General features: G+C 35.0%; 2 protein-coding genes across 5 annotated transcripts; both read right to left on the minus strand.

Moving 5' to 3' along the window:
• Nucleotides 1-1,274: 1,274 nt before the first annotated feature.
• Nucleotides 1,275-11,427, minus strand: LOC110938026 (katanin p80 WD40 repeat-containing subunit B1 homolog). Of its 4 annotated transcripts, none has more exons than XM_035988798.1 (18): nucleotides 11,010-11,427; nucleotides 10,471-10,601; nucleotides 9,685-9,802; nucleotides 9,376-9,602; nucleotides 9,197-9,299; nucleotides 8,998-9,068; nucleotides 8,831-8,905; nucleotides 8,614-8,757; nucleotides 8,322-8,484; nucleotides 6,891-7,298; nucleotides 6,751-6,807; nucleotides 5,910-6,655; nucleotides 5,014-5,139; nucleotides 4,809-4,883; nucleotides 4,618-4,730; nucleotides 3,457-3,573; nucleotides 2,462-2,530; nucleotides 1,275-1,662 (listed from the first exon to the last, which is right to left on the minus strand). In XM_035988798.1, the coding sequence occupies exons 1-18, from the start codon at nucleotides 11,032-11,034 to the stop codon at nucleotides 1,602-1,604; spliced, it is 2,829 nt and encodes a 942-aa protein (XP_035844691.1). In that variant the 5' UTR covers nucleotides 11,035-11,427; the 3' UTR covers nucleotides 1,275-1,601. The 4 variants fall into 4 exon arrangements, with proteins under 4 accessions (XP_035844691.1, XP_022036193.1, XP_022036191.1 ...); XM_022180501.2 differs by having other exon boundaries at nucleotides 6,891-7,304; nucleotides 11,010-11,424; XM_022180499.2 differs by having other exon boundaries at nucleotides 4,618-4,745; nucleotides 6,891-7,304; nucleotides 11,010-11,424.
• An 11,869-nt stretch (nucleotides 11,428-23,296) lies between these two features.
• Nucleotides 23,297-25,499, minus strand: LOC110935304. The gene is made up of 5 exons (XM_022177739.1): nucleotides 25,363-25,499; nucleotides 24,507-24,753; nucleotides 24,214-24,267; nucleotides 23,862-24,115; nucleotides 23,297-23,776 (listed from the first exon to the last, which is right to left on the minus strand). The coding sequence occupies exons 2-5, from the start codon at nucleotides 24,561-24,563 to the stop codon at nucleotides 23,440-23,442; spliced, it is 702 nt and encodes a 233-aa protein (XP_022033431.1). The 5' UTR covers nucleotides 24,564-24,753; nucleotides 25,363-25,499; the 3' UTR covers nucleotides 23,297-23,439.
• Nucleotides 25,500-26,628: the final 1,129 nt, after the last annotated feature.

Raw genomic sequence — 26,628 nt, forward strand, 5'->3', positions numbered from 1 at the left:
TTGAAATTGAAAACCTATATAATTGAAACCTTCTATGAATAGTGTTCTTTTTTTTTCTTTTCTTTTTTACCTTTTTATTTTTTTATGATTTCTTTACATTAGTGGACTTTTTTGTTTTTTTTGTCCTTTTAGTTTAGCACTTTAGTGGTTTTTGTTTTTGTTTTTTATTGATATCATTAAAACCGGTATTGATATTCGCTTTTATCGATTTTTATTTTTATGGTTTTAAATTAGTAGAGCATTTAAGGAATTAAGGACCAAAATCACGCTATGTAGCACAGGGGAAAACGATCAAACTCCCGCCGCATAGTGCAGTGGGGAAAACCTATTTTTTAATTGGTATTATTGAAACCGATATCAACATTCACTTTTACCAATATTTGTTTTTATGGTTTTCCCATGAGTCGAGTTGATAACGACCAAATTCACGTCGCGTAACAACATGGAAAACCGATTATACTCCTGTCGCGTAGCTCGAAGGAAAAACCCGGTATTGATATTCTCTTTTATGGTTTCGGATGAGTCGAGCCGATAACGACCAAAATCACGCCGCGTAGCATGGTGAAAAACAATCAAACTCCCGGCGCGTAGCGCGAGGTTAAAAACCTTCTTTTCCCTTTTTGGTTGGTGTTATCAGAACCGGTATTGATATTCACTTTTATCGATCTTTGTTTTTATGATTTCCGATGAGTCGAGTCGATAACGACCAAAGTCACGTAGCGCGGGGAGTCCCACTAGTATCTATTAATTCCTCACTTCTTGATGAATAGTAACATATTTTTGTTGTTTGTGGTTTTGAGGGGGTTTTTTTTTTCAGTTTTGTTTTACAAGTTTATTTGTTATTTTATAATTTTGTCATAAAAAGTTAAACTAATTTTTCCTTGATTTGGTCGTCGTTCGTTTGCTACTTAGCACCGTGTTTGGTAGTCACATTTGATCCCTTAGTTTTTATTTATTTATTATTATTATTATTATTATTACTTTTGCGTTTGGTTGCTATTTAGCAGTGTTTAGTAGCTTTTACGTCACGTGAATCATTTGATATTAAAAAATTGTGTTTTTGTTTTACGTTTTTTTCCGGTTTTGGTCGTAATTCGGTTACTACTTAACACAATTTTACACCCGTCCCAGTCCTACAACGTTGATAACACGGTTTTAAGCCCCCGTCCCGCAACGCGAGGGCTTAATACTAGTTTTATGATTAACTGCAAACACAACCTATTGTGTTCCTTGTAATTAAATTACACTACCAATTTTAAAAGCTTGTTGAACCATTTTTCTCAAATTTAAACAACTCATTTTACTTTCAAAATACCAAGACTAGTTTCCACATTCCTAGTTTACATATCATTATCATCTACACATCTTTATTCACGAATACAAATTACATATCATAATCATCATCAATTTACACAAAATATTACATATGCTATATCAACTTATAGCAAGAACTCGAATTCCAACCGCAATTAGCTATCATAAAACTGGCTTCCTTCAATTATCTACCGGCTGGCGTCATTTTCAGTTGCGGCCGCGACCCGAAGGTATTGTGTAGAACGAAAGAAGTCCAAGAGACAAAACTGTTGGGTGTTTAGAAGGGATCATGATTTCTGAAGAACAATATTTAGTTCTTGTGCACATCTTGCTGGCAAACCGCCTCGCCTACAAAACAATGATCATGGTAAAGAGTTTAGTAACATTCGGGGGTGTTCGGAAACCGACCGAACCGTCCAAACCGAAGCAAGTCGACCAGTTTGAGATCCAAGCGTTCAGATTTAACGCTTAGACAGGTTAAGGTTCGGCACTGTTTGAAACTTGAAACCGGATGCATAACCAAACCAGCCTTTAATCATGAATCATCTTTTATCATTTTTAATTTTGTAATAAATCGGTTCAAACCGCCAAACTGGGTGGCTTGTCAACCCATCCAACTCAGTCGGTTTGGCATGTCGACAACCGGACCTGTCCGTGAACACTCCTAGATACCATCCCTTAACGTCATTTACCCTTGCTCTCTTACGTGTCAAGAGTTAAGGGGTGTTTGCGTTTTGGAAGCGATTATGTGTTATTACATAATCAGAATCACATACATACATTACTAATATTCCCGCAGCACAAATATGAAGTATGAAAGGAAAAAAACTATCTTTTCACAAAATTGTCTAATTTGCTGATTTTATCTTAATAAAATAGTTATATTTTGCCAAACACTCGAAACATTTTTATGATTATCTAATCATTACAACTTCACATAATTAATTATGTGATATATGTTTCTCGTGTTTGGCAAAATATGCCTATTTATAAAAGATAAAATCAGCAAATTAGACAAATTTGTGAAAAGATATTTTCTTTCCTTTCGTATTTCATATTTCCTCTTTCATATATATTTTATTTTCTATTTCGGATCAGGAACTTGATAAGTGAGAAATTAGTTTAACCACATCGGAAACATGTTTACCTTATAATATCAGGGAGACATTTGCGGATCTTCTGAAGCTGAATGTGGCATTCATTGCAGCGTTCAAGTCTGTCATTAAGTTTCAGCAGATTGTAAGTTCTGTGACAGCTATGTTTGAGAACTAAAATCATAACCAAAAATCTTCGTATACTAATAAATGAAAATCTTTTTTGGACACGTGTCACTTCCTGGTGCATTCTCACCTTATTTTCCTATTTATCTTCCATATTAATTTAAAAAAAAATAGATAAGAATAAATATTTGTTTTTCTATAAATAACTTTAAACAAAAATTTAGATAAGGATAAACGTTTTTTTTATTTTGATCATATCGTGTCACTTCCTGGTGCATTCTCACCTTATTTTCCTATTTATCTTCCATATTAATTTAAAAAAAAAAATTAGATAAGAATAAATATTTGTTTTTCTATAAATAACTTTAAGCAAAAATTTAGATAAGGATAAACGTTTCTTTTTATTTTGATCATATAATAATAATAATAATTTTAAATAAAAAATAAGATAAGAATAAATATTTGTTTTTCTATAAATAATTTTAAACAAAATTTTTAATAAGGATAAACATTTGTTTTTATTATGAGTAGATTCAAAGTTTATTTTTAAAAGATAAATCTTGACAACTATATGTGTTAACATATGACATTATATTTTATTCAAAACGTGTAATATACGAGTTTTTTTAAGATATATTTTTATTATTTATTATATAAAATTACATTTATGCAAAATAAAAAAACAAAGTAAAATGTTATAATAAGTAAATGGTGCATCAAAGTACATTTTAAAAGATAAACTTGATGACTTTATGTGTTAACATATTGCATTATATTTATTCAGTACGTGTAATATAAGAGATTTTTTAAAGATATATCTTTTTTTATTATTTATTATATAAACTTACATTTATGCAACCCGTGTAATTCACGGGGTTCTAACCTAGTACATTAATAAACAATAGGAATCAACAAAACAAACCTTTTTTCTGCATGAACATCAACACCCACAGTTGGAGGTGCTGAAATTGTTGAGCTGATTACAGACCCAAAGACCGCCACAAGCTTTAGTAACAGTTCCAGTGATACACTTATATGCCTGCATGATTTGCGAGCCCATTGTTACTTTCAGTTCTATATTTAACATAGTGTTGAAAACTTAAAATGGTTTAGGAATTCATTGTTTCGAATCTTAAACCAAGGTTTGAAGTCTTTAATATTCATTTGTATATACTAGAAGGGTGCCCACGCAATGCGGTGGGAAACACAGGCACTGCCATGGTATGCATTGTTCGGTTGGTTCGGCTATTATCCTCAACCAAAACCAAAGTCATTGATTAGTCTATTTTATTAACCAATTGGTTTTCGGTTAATCGGTTTGGTTTATTCAGTTAGATTGACGGTTTTTGGTTTGATTCGGTTAATAGCGAAAACCAAACTTGCGCTAAAACTTTTGCTTAGAAATACATGAATTCGAGGTATAAATACATGAAATGGATGAATAAACACATAAAAGGGAGGTATAAATATGAAATACATGAACTGAAGGTATAAATGCTAGAAATATATGAAAATACGAATGGTTCGGTTCAGTTAATTTTGGTTAAAGATGGTACAAAAAAATCGATAACTGGTTTTGGTTAATTCAGGTTTCGGTTAATTCAGTTTATGGTTGATTTCGGTTCGGTTTCGTCTGTTTTTGGTTCAGTTAACGATTCAGTTATTGCTCACCCTTAGGCACTGTTAATCACGTAACATGTCATTTTTTTAACAAAAAATTATAGCAATACTATACTCAAATTAAAGAGAATAAAATACTCGTTTTTATGGTGTAGTTTTTTTTAAATATTAACGTACAAAAAAGTTATAACCGTTTAAAAATCGTGGGGGTAGTTGGTTTTTTATAAGGGGATAAAGTGTAACTACTAACTAATTATCTATAACTCTGTTAAAGATGAGTGATTAAACTATTAAAGTGTAATTAAGATGAGGGGATTACAGCGTAGTTAGTGTTCGAAAGACTAATTTACCCTCATTTTTGTACGTTATGCAGCAAAGCAAAAAAAAAGTTCTTAACTTTTAGGTATCTTAAAATGCCCTTGTTTTATGCATTATATATATAGATAGATAGATTAACGATTACCGCTCAGTTTTGCTATCCAGTAAATCTAAAAGCACAGGAAGCAAAGAAGAGAAGTGATCAAGTGTGAGGGACTCCATTCTTTCCATCAGAACATTCACCACGTCTGCCTGAACCTGAAAGACAGTCGGCTTTCAAAAGGTTAAATTTCAGGCGGTCCAATTTCACTAAAAACTAAGAAATGGAATACTCACAGCGTGATCTGGCAGCTTCCGCAAAGCATTAATAGCACCCTTGGTGTCATTTTGTCCCCAAAAATGCCGTACCACCTAAAACGGCACAATAACTTTACTTTAGATAACTTTAGTCCAAAAGTTTCAAGTGTTTAAAAATATATTCACGAACTGAAACGTTATTTGCAAGTAATAAAAATATATTCACGAACCAACTGGAAGCTACCTGGAGTTTTGTTAGGCGAGCCCGGAGGCTACTTACAAACACATCATGATTTTGCAGTAAATCATCTGCAACATCGTCATCTTTTTTAGACATCAAACCTCTCCCAGTAGTCTGTGGGCCATCATCCTGCCAATTGCCAACATTACAAACAACTCACATTTTAGCGAAACAAAATACTTCATATCAGTTGAAACTCACAATGCCAACATTTCAAAAGCCAACACGTAGAGCTGCAAATGAACCGCACGTTCAGCGAACAGTTTGTGAACCGTTCGGCGGGAAGTTCGTTTGTGTTCGTTCATTTATTGAACAAAAGATCTCATTCGTTTTGTTAAATGAATGAACATGAACAGAGGTCACATTCGTTCGTTTATATTTGCGAACATTCGGTAACGTGTTTGTTTATGCTCGTTTGAGTTCGATAGTTCATTGGGGTTTTAGTTTTTTTTTTTTTTATTTTGTATTTAAGTACTTCAAAATTACCACTAATAAAATATTTAATTTATATTAGTGTATTGTATTTTATTTAAATTATTTAATAAAATATTAGGTTAGTATACTATGGGTGGATCTACATAATATTTATGATGAAAGATACCAATCTTATTCAAAATTTAATACATGTTCCTTTGTGTTGCGTTCATTTGAATTTATGAACATTCGTTTGTACTCGGTTATGTTCATGATCGTTCGTTTGTGTTCATGAATGTTCGTTTGCATTCATTACCTAAATTTAACGAACGTACACAAACGAACACAAAGATAAATGTGTTCGTGAACACATAATTTCCTTAACAAATGAACACGAACAAGGCATTGCACGTGTTCGTTCGGTTCGTTTGCAGCCATACCAACACATGATCAACAAGATTGTTACACCGAAAGAAGAATCTTACCAGTGATGGAGATGATTTAGCTTTCTGAAGCATCATGCGACTGGGAGTATCATGCCTGGGGCCCACCACGACAGGTGAGGTTTTAGTTGTTCTTTCAGGTATCATGCGAGGGGAAGCATTAGATCTTCGCGTAACTAGCATTGGAGAAGGTCGAACTCTTTCTTGCATTACACGTCGAGAATTCACCGATCTCTGCATGGGTGAGACCTTACCTTTCTCCGGAAGTAGCATACTAGGAGCCGTCCTAGGTCTAACAGGGGGCGAATTAGCTTCCTCAGATTTTATGTTTGGGCCCACATCAGGCTTCGTTATCATCGGGGATGATTTAGCCTCGTTAGAGACCACATCAGGTGTTTTTTCAGGCATCACATTATCCACATCATCAGTTGCCCTTATGGACGTCTTGGGTGTTTTAGCTTCAGGTTCTTCAGAAGCCACCGCATCAGGTATTGCACGAGGGACTACGTTAAATGACTGATTTACCCTTACGGGCACGTTGGGTGTTTTAGCTTCGGGTTCTTCAGACGCAATCACATCAGGTGTCTTTACTGGCATCTGAACGGATTTAGCTTCAGGTACTACACAAGGAGCAGCATTATATGACTGATTTACCCTTTTGGGAGGTACATCTGTGTCGGTTGATACTTGAGCTGCTGGATCAATGACTTGAGTTTCATCGGTATTCAGTTTTTCTCTCTTTTCGAACCTCTCAACTAGACTGCGAGTCCTTCCATGCACAACCGCCACTGCATGACAGAAAGAAAACGGTGCACAATTATGATCGAATTTTGAAACCCTAATTTGCGCACTTGAGCACAACACAAATAAATTCGATAGCTACCTCCATTAACATATTTAACAGGTTTCGACTCTTTCTTTGATTCATCAGACCTGTCACCTGAATCGATAAAAACCATTGCAAGTCAACATCACATGTACCCAATATAAGAAAATATTATGGTTAACAAGTGAGAATATTACGTGTTTCCTGTGGAAGCGTATCAGGAGACGAAGCCTTTTGTATCTCTTTTGTTACAGAGATTGAAGGTTTATCATTGGAAGAATCTTTAACAGCAGCATCTGCTACAATCCTTTTTTGAAAGTTTGAAAGGGTGGCGGTATCTGATCCGCTTTTTAATCCAGATTCAACGGTTATTGATATCCCTTCTATATCTAGTTTGGTAGTTGATGGCCTTCTCCTATGAACAGGCTTAAGTGATACCGCAGTGTTTTCGTGTTCATTGGTCGTTAATTCTTTTGAAGCGGTAAATTTGGCAGCAGGAACTTGTTTATGGGTAGCCGCATTATCAATCTCTTTATGAATTTGCGGGTTTGGGTTCAAAACCGTTGGTAAAGACCCGGATTTTCTTGAAGCGACAGGTGTCATACCTGCAGCTTGACATGAAACCACAAATTACAGTCTTACAGATTTTACCTATTTGCACCTCATCATCATGCAGTCAGCATAGCTTGGTAAGAAAAAGATTAACATCTATAAATAAAAAAAAGGGTAGATGCACGGTACCCCTGACCGCGGAAGGGATCCCCCTTCCCAAGCTAGCGACCCAGCAACGCTGCCTGGCGGTTAATACCCTACCGGGTGGGCATTTTGGTTGAACGGCCAGGGCTCGAACCTGCCCACACCAGTTTGTAACGGGTCCTGGTGGCCACTGGGACACCCCAAGTGGTTAACATCTATAAATAGGCCTGTAAATGAACCGAACGTTCATGAACTTGTTCGGTGGGAAGTTCGTTTATTTAATAAACGAACGAACATGAACACAATTTTTTCTTCATTTAATTAAACAAACGCACATCAACACATGTTTTGTTCGTTCGTTTATGTTTGTGAATGTCCGTTTATGTTTGTTCATTTATGTTCGTATATTTACATTTGTTTATGTTTGTTTCAATTTAAATACATAAGTAGTTATATTTATATAAAAATTAAACATAAAAGGAAGTTTCTAACTACTTATAGAAATATAACTAATTGTTAATTGGCTTTCTAGTAATAAAAATGGGTTTTCCAATGAAATTTATCGTAACTAATCACCAATTTATATAAAAATTACACTATATTCGTTTATGTTTAGTAAATTATGTTCATTTGTGTTCATTTCTGTTTTTTCAATTGTGTTGTTTATTGTTTGTTAAATTATGTTCGTTTTAGGTTGTTTGTTTATGTTCGTTTACATCCGTGAACTGTTCGTTTAGGTTTTAAACGAACGAACATGAACGAACACGAACATGCCCATTTTCTTAATAAACGAACATGACCAAAAAAATGTGTTCGATTATATGTTCGTGTTCGGTTAAAGTTAAATGAATGAACACGAACACGAACATGCCTCTGGTCATGTTCGTTCGGTTCATCTATAAAACAGAAGGCTTAACAAAATTTGAACTTACTGTCCACGTATATATTCTTTATATCCTTTGTGTCATCATCTGGCGACACAGTGGGCCTTCTGGGACTACCGACTCTATCTTTTACGTCTTGTTGGAGATTTAATTTTGACTGCACACGGGTTTTTTCCTCAGCTAAGATGCTATGCGCATGTGGTTCAATAAGCTTCACAGACGAAAAGAACACAAAATAATAGTTTACATTATACACTTAAAAAGATTACAACCATAAGATCCCCTAAAGTGTACCAAATATAATTGATTACGAAAAGCAAATCAATCGAACAATTATTACCGAAGTGTCTGCGACCCAAACTGCAACAGAATTCTGATAATACGAACATCCTAAAAGCTTTCCATCGTCAATGCAAAGGTCACCTAACGTTGACCACCCCATATCAAGAGCATCATGACAAATAACAGGCTCCCATGAATATACCTGAAATGTATTGGAGGACGTATAAGTGTACCATACCGAATCAAAAGATAAATTTAATGGAAAAGTTTAATACCTTTAAACTGCCATCTAACCCGCAAAAGAGGGTCCTCCCATCTGGATGAAATGTAACTGATCGTACGCCTGTTGCCTGAAAAATTAGAAGAGAACCGTTGCTTGAATAACACATACGTAAAAGTACTTAATGAACAAATGCAAGGCAAGGGTGAAATAACCAAGTACCTCCGGTCGAGTTGACCCAATCAATTCAAAGGTCTCCAAGTCCCAAAATTTCACGGTTTTGTCTGAAGAACCTGTAACAAATTATGGATCGGTTAAGAAAAGTACTCATGTGGTTTTTTTTTTGCTTCTTTATTTGTTTATAACAACAGGGTTGACACTAAAGAACACTACCAAGTAGGAAAAAAAATATAAAGCGTACCTGTTGCTAGAAGAAACTCGAGAGGATGAAAATCCATTGATCGAATATGTCCTTCATGAAACTTGAACTCATGTAAAAGCTTTCCGGCTGTTAAGTCCCAAATCTGTCCAGGAAGCAAAAGTTAAAACTTAACCGGAATGATGATTCTTGATGTGCTGACACAAGCTGATAGATCATACCTTTACAACGTTATCAAGTCCCCCTGAAACCACCCAACGACCATCGGGGCTAAATCTGATAGTACTAACTGCTCTTCTATGTCCTTTATATGTGTGAATGCACCCTTTCTTTCTAATATCCCAGAGCTTTAGATTAGTGTCCATTGAACCCGATGCAAAAAACTCACCAAAAGGATGAAATTCAAGAGCAGTACAATAGGATCGGTGTCCATTAAGTGTACGAACCACTGTATTTCAAGAAAGAGTTAGTAGTTATTGCAATGCATGACATTAGCTTTCGCGTAAGAAATAATCAGCTGATCGACTTACCCTTTGTTTCTTCGAGATCCCAAAGTTTTATCACACCAGAAGAAGCTCCAGCAGCTACTAAAACTTCTGCCGAGTCAAAAGCTACAGACTCAATAGGGCTTGTGTGACCACTTAGACTCTGCATCACACCACAAAGAAAACTACAATGCTGTTAAAGGCTCACAGGTTCATGTTCATCCTATACTTATGAAAAAAAATTGAAAGAAATATCCTATTTCAGATTTTCAGCCATATTGTATATGCACAAAATGTCAATAAATATATATTGGAGTACAAATGTACAAGATGTCTTCACAAAATGCCATGATATATACTAGTACAAAATGTCCATGATATATGTTAGTAAATAACTCGTATGTCTATGTACAAAATGTCTTCGAACTTCACTTCAGGATTCCCAAATAGACCTTAAGGCACGCATATAACTGGTATCTTGTAAGTTGTAACATTGTAGTTCAAAAGGTAGATTCCTATAGACTAAGTTACCACTGCCTAAAATTGAGTTGTTTAAAGGAAACCGTATGCCAAATTTTTTGTATATCTCTTAAATGTCAACATATACACACATATACACGTGTGATTTAGTTTACGATGATTTTTCAATGCCGAGAACGTCGATCAGAGAGTAAAAAAGGCGTAAGGTTCACAATGGTGTAAAACTAAAATGGGATATACCGGGCTAGGATTCGAGTTACATGATCAAGGGCCAAACCAACCTTATACACAAAATAAGCATGAAATTAATATGCAAACAAAACTATCATAACTTCACAGTAACTCACTAACCGTTGTAGCGGTTGGCTTCCCAATCGACCAAAGATTCACTTTCTCATCATCACCGCCTGTAATAAAGTTCCGACGTGTCTTCTTCCCGATTTTCAAACAATTCACATTCGCTGTATGCGCCACAAATTCCTCTATATTTATCTTAGTCAAGAAACACAACACAATCACTCTAGCCAACAAGCTTCCCTGTTAACCCAGCCCTAATTACAAAAATAAAACTAACACACATTTTAAACCTCAATTAATTTCCACTCAGGTTCAAATGCCTCCTTTACAAGTTACATCTGGACATTACTTTTATAGAATTTCACATGAAGAAACCTTACTCAACAAGAAATCAAATCCTATTGCTATCAGAATTGAATTTGTATGTATACCTAATCTTCTCTAAAAGCAGTTACAGGATATTAATCAGCATAAATAGTAAGTTTTGTCCTATATTATACCTCAAAAAAAAAAAAAAAAAAAAAAAAAAAAACGCAGATGAAATTCATTCAGCTAAAAATATAACAAATTCGCAACAGAAATAAAAAGGATACGCAATTTATATCCGCGTTTGGCCATCGGAGCTCGTAATGAAATCTGGATTGAAAAATAAATAGGTTTTCCGGTGTCGGTGCGGTGCAAACAGATGAAATTGAAGAGTTAAAAGATATAGATATAAGCTACAAATATACATACACATACACACACTAAATGATGTATGTAAACGTATACAGATTTACAAAATCTTTCGTATACAGTTGAATCCAGTACTGCGAAATCGTGAATCAGAGAACTAGTGTACGGAATTCACCGGAGGAAGATTGAATCGTTGCTTTTTCGATAGCAGAGCAGCGTTTTTGTTTGTTAGATGACGTGCACACAACGTGTAGTGTGTGAGAGAGAAAGTGAGTAGAGAGAGAGAGAGAGAGAGACTTTTGAATTAAAAAGAGATCGTCTTCACTCTTCACACCTTGATTGTCGATGAATGGCAATTTAATTGTGAAATGACGGAATTGCCCTTGTGTTTGTAACATGCTGTTTAAATTTCTGAGGTGTGAAATTGAGGATAAATGTGAACATGTGGTCTGTTCTTGCAGAGATTTTTCCTTGAGAATCTTTGTTAGGATAATATTTTTCTAATTTTTCTAAAATTTAATATTATAATAATAAGTATTATATATTGTGTTGTTAGCGTATATAGGGCAATTAGGGGTGTAAACAAACCCGGAGGCTCAAGAGCTACTCGTGATTGACTTGGTTAAAAGTTCGAACAAGCCTGAGCCTGAACTCGAGACTAAAATAGAACTCGTTTAGTTATCGAGCCTGGAATACAAAGCTCGTTTAGACTCACGAGCGTAAACGAGCATGATAATATTGGCGAGTCGAGCTCAAGCCGCGCTTTGACTCGTTTAAGTGATATTGAAGCGAGTTCGAGCCGAGCTTTTAGCTCGTTTGAGATTGTTCTTAAAATAGCTCAAGCTGAACTCGAGCTTCGGGTTTTACTCACGAGCCGAGCTCGAGCTCAAATAAGTAGGCTCGAGCTCGAGCTTCATGAAAACATGACGAGCCGAGCTCGAACCTAGTCGTACTTGGGCTCGACCCGGCTCGTTTACACCGGACAACAACATGTACCGTTTTCAATTATTGTGGGGTGTACAACATTTTACATGGTGAACAAATCAATTTCCCATGATATATAATAAGTGGAGGAAGTTGTAATAACAGATGTTAATAGATAAGAGAAGCAAAATAAGAGATGTATGTGGGGGGTAGAAAACAAAATGTGTTTTCTATGTGAATAACTTAAAAGGAATAAAAGAGATGAAAACTTTAGCACAAGTAAATTCATTAAATGGGCTGCTTGTTGTAACCACAAAAGCTAGTGGCAAGTATTTGTTCCACATTGTTTCAGTTATAATGTTGTAGGTCATGAAAAATCCATGTCATTTTTTAAATAATACATGATAATGACATATACATGTAAGGTTGTTTGGATGTTATGGAATCGGTTTCCAGTTATTCAAGTCTTTTTAATTGGATTGTTCGAATTTTGAAAATGTAATCAAATTAGAACTCAGTTGTTTTGAATAAGGTGAAATGAGAAGATACAAATAAATTATATATACGAAAAACAAATTTAAAAAATACATGTGGGTTTATAGTCTGTAAATTTTTACTCTCGGATCATTTCAAAAATCACATTCATATTCATAATTCATAATTAACTAAATTTGGAGTTGAGACTAGGGGTGTTCTTTGGGTTTTTTTCTCGGGTTTCGGGTTTTTCGGGTCGGGTTGTTCGGGGTTTTTGCTAGGAAAAAGTGACCCGATAACCAAACCATTTAAAGCTCGGGTTGATCGGGTTCGGGTTATTCGGGTTCGGGCTAGTTCGGGTCGGGTTGTTCGGTTTTCGGGTTTAGATGTAATATTAAAAAAATGCTTTTTTTATTTTTTGCAATATATAATTAAAATTCATCATATTCTACTTAAAAAATATTATCGAAATTAAAACATTATTTGACAATATGACATGATAATGTTCAGATGTCCTAAAGCATAATGTTTTAGATACCAAAAACTCTAAACCAAAACACATCTACCGAAAAAAGACATTAAATGTTCGGGTTTTTTTTGGGTTTCAGATTTCGGGTTTTTCGGGTCGGGTTTTTCAGGTTTTTGGTTGGGAAAAAGTGACCCGATAACCAACCCATTTAAGGTTCGGGTTGGTCGGGTTCGGGTTATTCGGGTTCTGGTTTTTCGGGTATTCTCTACTTCGGGTTCGGGTGGCTTCAACTTCGGGTCGGGTTTCGGATAAAAATGAACAGCCCTAGTTGAGACTGTATGCTAGCCTGATTCAAAATTTGAATCGAATAAACCGAAATAGGAGAATTATAATGAATAACAAAATATGTGTATATATGTGTGCGTAATTTGAATTCGGATATTTTGGTAGAATGGTACCAACCCGACCTACTTACTGGTCTGAGGAGCTTAACTCTTCCAAGAGGGGCTAGGATCTCCGGTAACCAACTCGACTCATAGCCCTCCAAGCCGATAAATAAGCTAGTTGATCCTTGGATACACATCCAAGTTGTAGTTTTTCAAGTCTAGTTTTACTCTGTAAATTGCAGTTTAAAAAAATTAAAAAAACAATTAACACCCTGATTTTGTTAAATAGATCTTGTGTAGTAAGGATGCTCACGATCCGGGTCTGTTGGTTCTGATGGGACTTCTTGGCCGAATCGGTATCTACGGTTTTTTTATAAAGCAAACAAAACCGACTAGGCGGGTAGGACCAGGCAAACTATCAAAAACGATTCGGTTTTGGTGTTATGGGTCAATCTTTTTATATAATCGCAGAATTTTACCATTTTCAATGTTTTCAAAAACTTCAAAACTTCAGATATTTAAGACCGACGTTTTACCTTCTAAGTATCAAAAGCGTTTTTAGAAAAAAGTGAAGAAAAAAATTTAAGATAACTTAATTAATAATCTATACATTTTATAATTGTTGGATTCATGTATATGAACAAATTTATTGTGTTTCTATTTTTTATATATATCTTGACCAGTTATGGAACATAAACCGAACCATGAAATCCAGCTTTTCGAAAAGTAAACCAAGTGTTATTACTCATAGCTTGGTGAACGACCAATTTAGCTTCGTTTCAACAATTTTAAACAACTCTTTTTGGAGACACGTTCAGATTTATATGTAGAAGTACGTGAAAAGAAAATGTAATTTACAGGTAAATAGAATTTGTGCTATATAAGTATATATAGTCGAGTTAAACACTTAAACTTTATGCTTTTAAACAGTTACAATATATATTTACAGGTAATTACATTAGATAATATGCACATTACTATTTGTAATCGGTTAGTAAACATCGAAGATTTAATAATTAACCGGTGATACGGTAAAAAAAATTACGATACCTAACTTTGGACAATATTAAACTAGACAAATGATATGGGTAGTGTAGTCTTTATGCATTGAACTGTACAAATCGACTAGACAGGTGTACTTTATTGCTTGAAGATTAATTTGTTTACATCCTATTCCTAACTTGACTCATAAGCCCTAAAAACTATTAATGTACGACATGTTTCTATGCAAATGACTCATGATACCAAACATAAAACTCACATGCATACAATAAAACATAATACATCAGTTAAGTAGTTCATGATATATTTAACTAGAAATCATATACCTTAGATAATATTCTTATTTTGTATTATTAACCTGAAATATATCATTAGAATAAGAATATGCTCCGTATAAAAACATAAAATCTAGAGGCATGTTACTTTATTTTTATATTCTCTTCCCTTATCTAGTAGGAAACTCCTATGTAGTTTGTAACATTATAATAAAAATATTATTATTAAGTAAGAGAATTACTATAAGTTTAACAGAAACTAAATATTACTTTTTAATTTTTTATAATGATGTTATTCTAGAAAGAGATCATGGAAGCACAACCTGTCTCTTTGCCCTCTGTTTCATTCCTCAGTTTTTTACTTTTATTTAATCATATAAATAAATACAAAACACATGTGATCATGAAGCTTGCTAGAAACTGCTTATTTTTATTCAGTATTTTTAACTTTTTCTTGTATTTTTTTAGTAACTATTTAACATTATATGAATATATTGTGCGACGAACATATAGAAAACCTTTCTACTTAGACCATCCGTAGTGAGGGGGTTTTGGGCGTTTTTTCCCCAAAAAACGCCCCACAACGCCTTTGAACCGCCCCCATGGGCGTTTTTCTCAAAAAAAAAATTGTTTTTGCGTTGTTTTATCAACGCCATGTTCATTTTGTGTTGCCCAATGACTGGGCATCCCTTTTTATTTGGCCAATAACATTTTTTGAAGGTTTTTTTTTAAATTCTATTACACTCTTTTAACATAATGCACACATCCGCACTACGCTCATTTTAGAAAAACGCTTCATAATGCTCCATTGCTGATTGGACTGCCACATGGCGCAAAACGCCCAAGGGTGGGGGCATTATCTGTGTCTTCCATTACACATGGTCTCAGACTTTACCAACTCATCCCTCCATTTTTTATTTTTTATTTATAGGGTTGTTTAAACATTTAAAATTTAAAATAAATAATAGTTAAATTGTTTTTAATATCATAAAAATATTTTATCATGTTTTATGATGTGGGACTTTTTATACATTTTTGGAGTCGGTTATAAGTCACCTCATACGTTTTTTTAAAGTAAATATTATTATACTAGATCTTGTTCATGTTATGTCTTTGCTACATTTTGTTATTTATTGAAACCCTCCAGACATTTGTATTCTTTACTCACCAAACATACATTGAATCCAAATCCACACATGGAATCAAACTCCTCACATGTGGTCATCAAAAGCCACCCCATGCTCATGGTCCAACATTTATAAAAAGCTTAGGTTTTAATAAATTGATTAATAACCAATTTATTAGAAGTCATTTTCAGTAGATGAAGACACTGATTCATGACGTTTTGAGCTGAATAAAATTTATGGCAAACGTTACAGGAGGAAAGGGACAACGATGTGATTAAATTTTTGTTGGTGTCGCGTGTAATTTTTCAAACTACGGGTTTAAATGAGACGAGCCACTCATGAGTAACTCGAGATTGGTTCGCTAATAGCTTAAATCAAACCAAGCTTGGACGAGCTCGGATTTATATTAAAGCTCAGCAAATAGCTTCACATATCGATCTTGTCTAGGTTTGTGAGCGTAAACGAGCTATTATTTATATAACTTTTATTTGATAAATAATATATATATATATATATATATATACAAAACAACTAAAATTACATATAATCCCGTTGTTCCTCAGTAGCTTAGTGATTAGTCTATTAATTCATATTAGATTAGTCTTAGTTAGTGATCCCGACTTAGTGAGGTATAGAAAATTTCAAATAAAAAATCGAAGACTAAACAACTCAAATCTTTCTATTTTTGTGTTGGAAAAAACTATGATAAAGATAATTAATATATATACATACACACTCATTCTCTCATATATAGAACTTATAAATAATATTATTAAAAGAGTAAACTGCCATTTTGGTCCATGTAGTTTGGCCACTTTTGTCATTTTAGACCAAATCTCAAACTTTTTACATCTGGGTCCCTGTGGTTTGCATTTTGTTGCCATTTTAGTCCAAAATCCAAAAACCCTGTTTTTTTGACTGTTGCAACCTCCTATTTTGTCCTGTAGTGCAGGGACATTTTGGTCATTTAATTTTCATTAAAACAATTCTTTTATTAAAAACCCCCAAATATAAAAACCCCTGATCATCATCATCATCTTCAACCTCATCATCTTCAACCTTTGCACAACCCAAACACCACCACCTCCTCCACCATCACAACCCACCACAACCTGGATTTAAAAAAAAAAATCATATTTTCAAGAGAAAATAAATTAAATGCAAGGAGACAGGCTCAGATCTGTAATTGGGGGATGGGGACAAAGAAGAAACGAGTTACGCCATGGCTGCAGAATACACAGTTGCTTGGTGAGAGAATGTCAAATTCTTCTTCACTATGCCATCTGGATTTTGCCCCGCCAAGATGCGGGTTGGATCTTCAATGTCCCTTTAATTTTGCTCAGGATACTCTGATCATCATAGCCTTGAAACAAACTTAATAAATAATAATACCACTGCCAGAACAACAACAGCAATAACCACTGCCAGAACAACAATAACCACCACCATCACCACCACCGCCATAGAAGCGATGACTCTGACCACCGAGATCACAGAGATTCACAGAGATGCAGCACAGATTCAAGTAACAAAGTTGGGAGATGCGGATGCAGCAAAAACAAAAACAAAAACCACCTGCAACTCAATCCGGGAGTGGAGATGCGGGAGTGGAGCACATATCATGTGGAGCAAAAACAAAAACAAAAACCACCTGCAACTCATCGGGTCGAGGATAAATCATAGCAAATGCAGGGGGTTCAAGTTAATGATTAAAAAGCACAGATTCAAGTAACCACCAGATTCAAGTAACAAAAACCAATCCAACACAGATTCAAGTAACCTTGCATAAATCAACAAACGACACGTCATCACCATCTCGCCAAGCACCACCACCTGCCACCACCACCACCCCCTCTCGCCGCCAAGCACCACCACCCTCTCGCACCCCCTGCAACCACCGCACATCTCTCTCTCTCTTTTACATCACAACACCATCTCCTTCAAACAACATTCCACTAGAAAGAGAGAGAAAGAAAAACAGGAGAGAGAGAGAGAGCCGAACGAGAGAGAAACATGAGAGAGAGAGGAAAGCAGAGATGACGATGACGATGGTGGATCTGAGTTTTGGTAGGGACGACGTCGGAGATGACGATGACGATGGTGGGTGGATCTGGATCTGATCGATTTAGAGAGAGAAGAGAGAGAGCCAGTTATTTAGGGATGATGATGATGATTATGATTTATTTATTTGGGGATGATGTTAATAAAGAAAATGTAAAATGAAAAGCAAAATGACCAAAATACCCCTGAACTAAAAGACAAAATAGGAGGTTGTAACAGTCAAAAAAATGGGTTTTTGAATTTTGGACCAAAATGACAACAAAATGCAAACCACAGGGACCCAGATGTAAAAAGTTTGATATTTGGACTAAAATGGCAAAACTGGCCAAACCACATGGACCAAAATGGCAGTTTACTCTTATTAAAATAATTACACATATAAATACATAAAATAAATAAATTGTTACTAAATAAAAACGAGTCGAGCTCGAGCTTTAGAAAAGCCAAGCTCGAGCTCATTTAACTTAAATGAGTCGAGTTAGTGAAACTCAACTTGTTTAGGCCCTCATTTCAAAAGGTTAATGACACTAAAGTGTAGCCGCCAGAGCAAATGCTAGAAATTTTTACGCAAATGTTTAAGCGTGATGAGTTACTTTTATATCATTGATGTATCACATCAATAATCTATACTTTTTTTTATTATCAAATCTTACGGGTAAGGTTGTAAACGAACTGAACGTTCAACGAATAGTTTGTGAATTGTTCGGCGGGAAGTCTGTTTATGGTCGTTCGTTTAATAAATGAACAAACACGGACAAGGAATTTCGTTCGATAAGGTAAACAAACGAACATGAACAAAGGTTGTGTTCATTCGTTTATGTTCGTGAACGTTCGGTAATGTGTTCATTTATGTTCCTTCATTTAAAGGCTTTTATGTTATATTTTTAGTTTATTGATTTTAGCATTTAAATTTTGAAACCATAGTTATATTATACTCCTCCACCAACATCCCCAATTTGATCATTTCAGTTTTAGTTCGTGTTAAAGGTTGACAAACTTCTTAGTTTTGTGTAATTATGTTTACTATCTATTTATTTTTGATGCATTCTTCGTAATCTTTCCGATGAAAATGCAGATTACATTTTAAATGAATACATAGTGTTCGTTTGTGCTTGTTTGTGTTGTTTGCGTTCGGTAAGTGTTCATGAACATGTTCATTTCCTTAATGAACGAACACGAACAAAAAATCTCGTTCGGTAAGCATTCGTAAACCGTTTGTGAACATGTATATTTCTTAATGAACGAACACAACCAGAACCTTGTTTGTGTTCGTTCGATTTGTTTATAGCCCCACTTACGGGTAACTTCCTGATGTTAAAACAATACAAAAGGTTACCTAATTATTACATAAACAATACAACATAAAAAAATCTTTTCCCTTTGGCCTTTATGCCCAGTCATCATTAAGACCATCGTATCTAGCATGTTATTGGACATGATCGTAATGATTGGGTTACCACCACCAACGGATCCAAAGTCACATCAGATGGGTTGCACAAATAGTGAAATAGACCCGATAACTTACGGATCGGACAAGATACAACTATTTACACACATAAAAAACATTCTTTTTTAATGAACGGCACACGTAAAACTAATTAAAAAGATACATTTACTGGGTTCGATTCCCACAAGGTTTTTCATATATTTATTTGGTTTCCTCCTGAATTGTTGTGTAGGCATTATTGCCTAGTGAGGATGGATGTGATCGGGTGGTTCCGCTGGTGACACGATAATACTCCAGTGGTCCGTCAGTGATCCAAATCTGCCGTTAAAAAATAGATACATTTACTACCTTTTTATAAGCCCAAAACTAAACATTAATAATGTCATATTGTTTAAACTAAACATTAATGATGATCATATTGTTTTAAATTAATATACCAACTATAAATCAATTACAACTAATTTTCACACACACCTTACTTATTAATTATTATTAAATACTAATAATAAATGAACCAAACGTTCACACATTTATTTTAATTTAATTTCTCTTTTTTTTCAATAGTATCGTATTGTGTTGTGTTGTATAAAAGTAATAAACTAATGTTAAAAAATGAAGTTTAAGATTTGTACAGATCTAAAAGCTCCCATGAGCCCAATTGCACATATAGTTACGAGCCCAATGTAACGAGGCCTCAAAATCCCAGCCTTTTGTGTGTGTGGATTCCGGGGCCTGATTGACAGCCCAAGAATTAAACTCATAAACTAGTCTGAATTTAGTGAAATGCTATTAGATACTTGAATCTTTTCTGTCACATAAATACAAGTAGGCGCAGCTTGTTGCCCGTTTACCAATTATCTCGATGTAAATTATTTTATATTTCAATTTAAATATAATAAAAACAAATACAAGTCTTGTTGTAAAACATACTAAACTAGGGTTTATATAATTATATATTTAGATTACATTTGTAGAAACCACAAGTTCAAGCACACGCCACCTGTCGTTTACTCATCTTCTCGAGATTCAGTGAAACCAATTTCGTTAGGTTTGGATCTTCAAAAGCGAGCCCGAACACCGGGACGTGATAACGATAAAAAAATGATCCATCATTTTCGCCATCCTTAGATTGAGCAGTTTCTTTTAGTGGGTCCCGTTTTAATTTATGATGTAAAGAAAGTCAAGACGGGACCCCATCAAATGAAAAGAAATAATGATAACGGCAAAAACATATGTTGGTTACAGAAGTGAAAGTATAGTATTGAACTTATTAGATAACCCTCTAGCTAGAATAAGAATATCATTCCTTTTTATTAAAAGGTACTAAGGCCAATACACACATTAATTAACTGTAAAGCTAAAGCACTCATTTCTGATTAATTAAATACTAAACAAAATGTGCTGTAAAGCATGATGAAAGACCACTAAAAGTAGTATAACCTTAAAAAAGGGAGCATAATAAAACAGATTCCGAATGTCTTACTTTGTTTGGATACAACACCAATTTTTTAGCTTCCTTACTAGTTAATAGATTTTAAATGGTAATTTGGTCATTGTAACTGTATAAAGTGGGCACGGGTCGTTCTTACCCATTACAAGTGTAAGTGTTCTCAATGTCGTTTATATTAGATGCTATACGAGCTCTTTCCATGTTAAGAGGTAATATAGACGAGATTGTCTAAACTCGCAATTATTGTGAATATATTACATCCAATATTACTCAATGTCTCATATACGTTGATTTAAGAAAGCTTACACGATATAAGTTCCAATGCATGTTTTTATGATTGATAAACAGTTTTAAGTATTATTTTTAAGTGTATTTGTAGGGTGTGGAAATATGCAGGATTGGCAATGGGTCAAAAATATCATGAAAATGGCCTAAGAACTAAATGGCCCACATTAATATTTATTTATTTATTAGGTACTAGGACACTTGGATACACGTTATTTATCATTAACTTTGCAAGCCTCCATTAACATGTATAGCGCTATAGGGTAGCATTGCAGCGAATTTACAACCACGGCCAGTTAGGGGCGAAGGATAGTTGATACCCGGGGGTGCCCCCCCCCCAATGTTTCGGTTAGAAGTACAAAATTTCTGATTTTTCATCCAAAAATTTTAAAGGATCCCCCCCCCCCATTATTTTGCATAAATAGTTATATAATATATAAATTAGGTCCCATAACTCTCCGCCCCCACGAAACTTTTGGTCAAGCTCCGCCATTGCGGCCAGTGGCTCGATGTGTAAATGCACAGGGGGTGCAAATTGCAGTCAACTCAATTAGATATGTGAACACATCCTAGAGCTACTTCAATTTGAACAACATAACTAACATAATGAGCAAGAACACTCATGCACATATGGGCCTTGGCCATGGCTTTAATTTGAGTTGTTTATGTGAAATGAAATTGTAGTATAGAGGGTAGACATAAAGTTCATAACTAACCATGTATGGGAAAAACACAATGTCATTGTTAGCCAAATCTCATCAATGGGCCTGGGCCTAGACCTTGTCCACAGGGAAGCCTGGCCCTTGTCCTAAAGCCACGATTATGCTCATGGACCATCATAAAGCCCAATAACGAATGTTAGCGTGTTATGTTTGGTCTTTCTTAGCTAATGAAACCGTCACTTATGGTGTATAAACCTTATGTCAGTACATGGGGCAATCATCAATACAACAATTTCCATTTAAAGTTAACATAATAAATTCTTCAAGGACATCCATTACCTTCAAGATATGATATGTCACGACATCACAAAGAATTTCTAAGCCCCTTCGTGTTGAACGTTTAAATGACATTATGAGGAAGACCCGCATGGTCGATTACTTCAAGAGGATGCTTAATCCATACTTAAGGAAGAAAACTATCATTCAAGCCTCCATCTATGACTAGACAGCCTATTAAGTACGCGGATTTAAAGGACTACTTTGATGTATTAGAAACATCAAAGCTAACAAATTTTCTTAATCTTTGACATTTTGATGTTCAACGCTATCTTAGAATCTTCAAAATACAAACAATGTGATACATTTATCGGTTTGCCCGGTTAAGTTAACATTGCATGATAAGTAAACAAGACTCTTAATTGCTTCTTTGCTCTAAACTTAGCCCTGACAACAGAGTTTTCATTCTGTTCTTTGACTAGTTTAAACTCGAGCAAGGGGTAGAAGGGTGATTAAATTTCTTTTCGTGAGATCCATAGCACAGGTTTAAACCTTTAGGATTTTCGAGAGTAGTGGGTCTCGCACAGTGACGAAGGTTTGTTGGTGCCCGGGGGTGCACCCGCCCATCCCAATATTTCGGTTAGAAGTGTATAGATTTCGATTTTTCGTTCGGAAATTTTTAAAATTATATAGGATCGCCTCCCCCCCCCAATTATTTTTCCTAAATATTTATACAATATATAAATTAAAGTAAAGTTTGTTACCACTTTGTAGATAAGTGATGGGTAGTTTTGTAAATATATTTTAACTCTTATTTGTTTAACCCTAGGTTACCCACCACACAATAAACTTAATCACAAATTTTTATGTCTAAGAACGGGTCCTTTGAATGAATAACTATTATTATTTGACTTGACCCGAATCGATAGCCGACCCGACCCGAAACATAACGATAGAAAAAAAATTTGGGTCCCATCACTTTACGCCCCCTCGAAACTTTTGGTCAAGCTCCGCCACTGGTCTTGCAAAAGGGTCGTGCCATTGATGGTCACGATTTACTGCAAAGCACAAGATCGAGTCGGTTTTATCAACTTCTTGCGCTGCTCGACCATTCTCATCGTTGTGCTTCTTTACTTGACGTTCCATATACTGCAGCTGTTGCTTCCATTCTTGGTAATTTTCTACCCAATAGGTGCATATAAACGGATCTGTACAACTATTGCGCTCCTGAATGTCTAAAATCTGATACAAAGTGATGGACACCTAAGAGATAGAATGTGCAATGACGACAAGACCTTGGAAAAAAAAACATATCTCAATAAGACAACAAAACAAAACAAGCTGATCAACAATCGTCGACTCAACAACATAGTTAAACTCAAAAGAGCAAATTCTTAACAATCAGTAACGAGTCGCATAAACTTTACCATCAAATATAACATCTTAAGTTAAGTTGTAGTTTTTCATTAGTACCATAAACACATCCCTTGGAAATATCAAGACTTGGAAACTAGAGGTTGTATGATCCCACATTCATCAAGCAGACATCATCCTCAGAAGCGGCCTCTAAACGATGGTAATCAATACCAAAGCAGGAACATACTTTACAGTAGAACAACACCAACTGCCGGCCCATTTTCCAAACTGTAGGCGTCTTCCGTGAGTGAATAATACACATAACAACAATCATCTCATGTCGTGAGAGAAGGGTCTGCTCATCATACTCAGACACCGGGCTCCGCCCTCCCAAAGAGGAGATAGAAATAGGGGTGTAACCAGCCATATTGTATCTAGGCACGCGCGTGGGGTCATAGCAGGCAACAACATCACTGGCATTATCCCGATTGCTGCAAAATGAAAAAAAAATGTGTATAAAAACTTAAAATGATAAAAGGGAAGATATTTTACAAGAAAAAAAAAGAAAAGCCATACTATTCCCAGCCACAAGGCAGATGACAGTGGAAGTATTTACAAAAAAAGCGAATTTTCTTCTCAACCAACGCCAATTGTGTCACGTCATTAGGGTTGTTGCGGCTCCTCATGATATCATCTGCTTCCTTAACCAGCAGAAACAAATGATAAGGAATACGATCAGGTTCACGCCCCGGAGGATAAGAACCAAATTTAAATGGCCACCGAACGCTCCGCCTGGCTTTAGTGTATTCATCAAGCCTCTCACCCCGTCTCTAAACAATCAGAGCAGATAATAAATTAGAATAATAAAATTCGTTAGCTTTTTTTTTTTTTTGCCTAAATAAATGGTGAGTACCGAGAGAAATCATACGTCGTAGAACTGTTTCAGCACCTGTGAGGGTGGAGGAGACTCCATACGCTCTGCCTAAACGCAACAAATAATAAATTACAAGTAAATCATCTGACGGGTGAAGAAAGATAAAAAAAATGAGGCGTTACAACGCAAGGGGCGCTAGCTAGCTATAGAGTGAATCACCACCAAATGTTATGGAAAACAAAATCCCTTGTGTTATCATATATCACAAAACCAAATGGGCTAATAATAGGATTATTATTATGGGATTATAATTTTTGATATACAACAAACAAACAAACAAAGAGTACCTGTTCCATCAATGATGAGCAGCAAAAAGGTGGTCTGTCGAGAGGGCAGAAACGCATTTTAAAAAAAAATGCTGTGACATATAGCGATCCCAATTCGCGTATTCCTTAGGAGTAGGCAACCTCTGTGATAAAAGAATATCTATAGGTTCAAAAGTATTCTCGCGTGTAAGATGAAAAGCATCATCGATAAAACCAAGCGCCCCGGATTTTGAGTAGTAAGCATCATCAACATGGGGGAGAAGTCGAGCTAAACAAACAATTAGAACAAATGAAGTATTATCAAGCCTAGTAAAGTAGTAATTCAAATTTAGAGCATGTTTGGCTAAGCTTTTTCAACCAACTTATTGACTTATTGACTTAATCAAAAAGCCAATAAGGAGTTTTAGTGTTTGGCAATTGCAAAAGTCTTTTTCAAAATGACTTTTTGAGAAGTAGAAAAAGTCATCAAAAAGTCATTTTTGAAAAGTTAGAATGTTGTGACTTTTTGAACTAACTTATTGACTAATTATTAGCTTTTAGTCATTTTACATCAATAAGCTAAGCCAAACACTTTTTAAAAAACAACTTATTGACTTATTGGCTTTTCCCACCCCATAAGCTAATCCAAACACTTTTTTTAAAAACTCATTTTCAAAAAGTCATAACTCAATAAGTCATTTTCCCATAAGTCCTTTTTAACTTAAATAAGCTTAGCCAAACATGCCCTTAGTGAAAGATATGATCATGTGACTATCAAATAACAAATAATTAATTAATTAATTAAGACAAAAGAATGAGATTTTCCTCTTCTTATATGTTGAGGAATTATGAATAATTACAAACGAACATATCATGAAACAGTAACAAGTATTCTTACTTAGACGCTGCTCAGATCTCCGCTTCGATCTCCGCTTTGATGCTGCTGAAGAAGAAGACGAAGAAGAAGATGCTGCCGAAGAAGAAGAAGATGATGCCGAAGAAGAAGAAGATGCTGCCGAAGAAGAAGATGCTGGACTATCAACAAACAAAAAAACAAATCAGGAATTGACAAAGACGCGTATAATGAAATATATATATATATATATATATGTATGTGTGTGTAAGTACCTTCTCCTCCTCCTCTTCTTCTTCTTGTTGTCGCTACTATCCATGATATTGCTCCTCCTCTTCTTCTTGTTGTCGCTACTATCCATGATATGCCTCCTCTTCTTCTTCTTCTCGTGGCTACTATCCATGGTGATGAAGAAACCTTCAGCGAAGAAGAAGATGAAACCCTAGTCGCTTCGCTCGTAAGAAACCCCATGCACCGTGCTCTTATAATTCTTTTTCATTCGATAGATAGCTGGGCCCAACTTTCTGTCTTTTTTCGGCCCAATTCTCTTTTTGGATCAACTTATATTATACAACTCGATAATAATAATAACTAGTAATAAGTGCGCGTTGCGGCGCGGGTACATCGCAAATATTGAACGGATTAGTTCAAATATTATGTGATGCGTTAACCATACGAAAATGTGTGTGTTCGACGTATTCGACTAAACTCAGTATAACCTATATGAGCATTGCGATTGGATCAAAACATAAAGTAAATTGAATTAATATCGTATAATCATAATGTATTATATACATATTATATGGGATATATTAGAGGTTTAAAAAAGGGAAAAAAATACAATTTGATTCCACTCGTTTCTGAACAAAATTTACGAAAACATACGTAAAAATAAGCATGAAAACGTATTATATTTGACCTGACTCGTTTCCCAAAAAAGTTTACGTCGAAACGTAGAATAACTCAAATTAATACAGACACATACATAAAAATATGCACGTAAAAATGGTTTTAAACGAAAATGTATCATATTTGACCTTACTTGTCTCAAAAAAAAAAAATTACTTCAAAACGTAGACACACTCAAATTTATATTGATACATACATAAAAATATGCACGTAAAAATGGTTTTTTAAGTAAAAGAATGATAGAGATAAACAAAATAATTTAACGAACAAAAGTTACTGATGGAAAATTAAATTAGTAAAAAGGTAGGGGTTAAAAATGTCAAATACTAAAGTAGAGGGATAGTAGAAACATAGGAGGGAATCTTGTAATTTATTGGGTTAGTCATAGAGTGACGTCTAGAT

Source organism: Helianthus annuus, chromosome 4 (genome assembly GCF_002127325.2).
Source record: "Helianthus annuus cultivar XRQ/B chromosome 4, HanXRQr2.0-SUNRISE, whole genome shotgun sequence".
Lineage (NCBI taxonomy): Eukaryota > Viridiplantae > Streptophyta > Magnoliopsida > Asterales > Asteraceae > Helianthus > Helianthus annuus.

What these genes read in the sequence shown, in the direction of transcription:
- LOC110938026 (XM_022180499.2), bottom strand. Translation starts at nt 11,034, where the DNA reads ATGGCCAAACGCGGATATAAATTGC. An exon ending in AAAGAATATATACGTGGACA is followed by an intron (nt 7,305 to 8,321) that starts GTAAGTTCAAAT and finishes TTTCATGTCAAG; the next exon opens with CTGCAGGTATGACACCTGTC. An exon ending in TGTTAAATATGTTAATGGAG is followed by an intron (nt 6,656 to 6,750) that starts GTAGCTATCGAA and finishes TCTGTCATGCAG; the next exon opens with TGGCGGTTGTGCATGGAAGG.
- LOC110935304 (XM_022177739.1), bottom strand. Translation starts at nt 24,563, where the DNA reads ATGCGTTTCTGCCCTCTCGACAGACCACCTTTTTGCTGCTCATCATTG. An exon ending in GCTCATCATTGATGGAACAG is followed by an intron (nt 24,268 to 24,506) that starts GTACTCTTTGTT and finishes TGTTGCGTTTAG; the next exon opens with GCAGAGCGTATGGAGTCTCC. An exon ending in CTGCCTTGTGGCTGGGAATA is followed by an intron (nt 23,777 to 23,861) that starts GTATGGCTTTTC and finishes TTCATTTTGCAG; the next exon opens with CAATCGGGATAATGCCAGTG.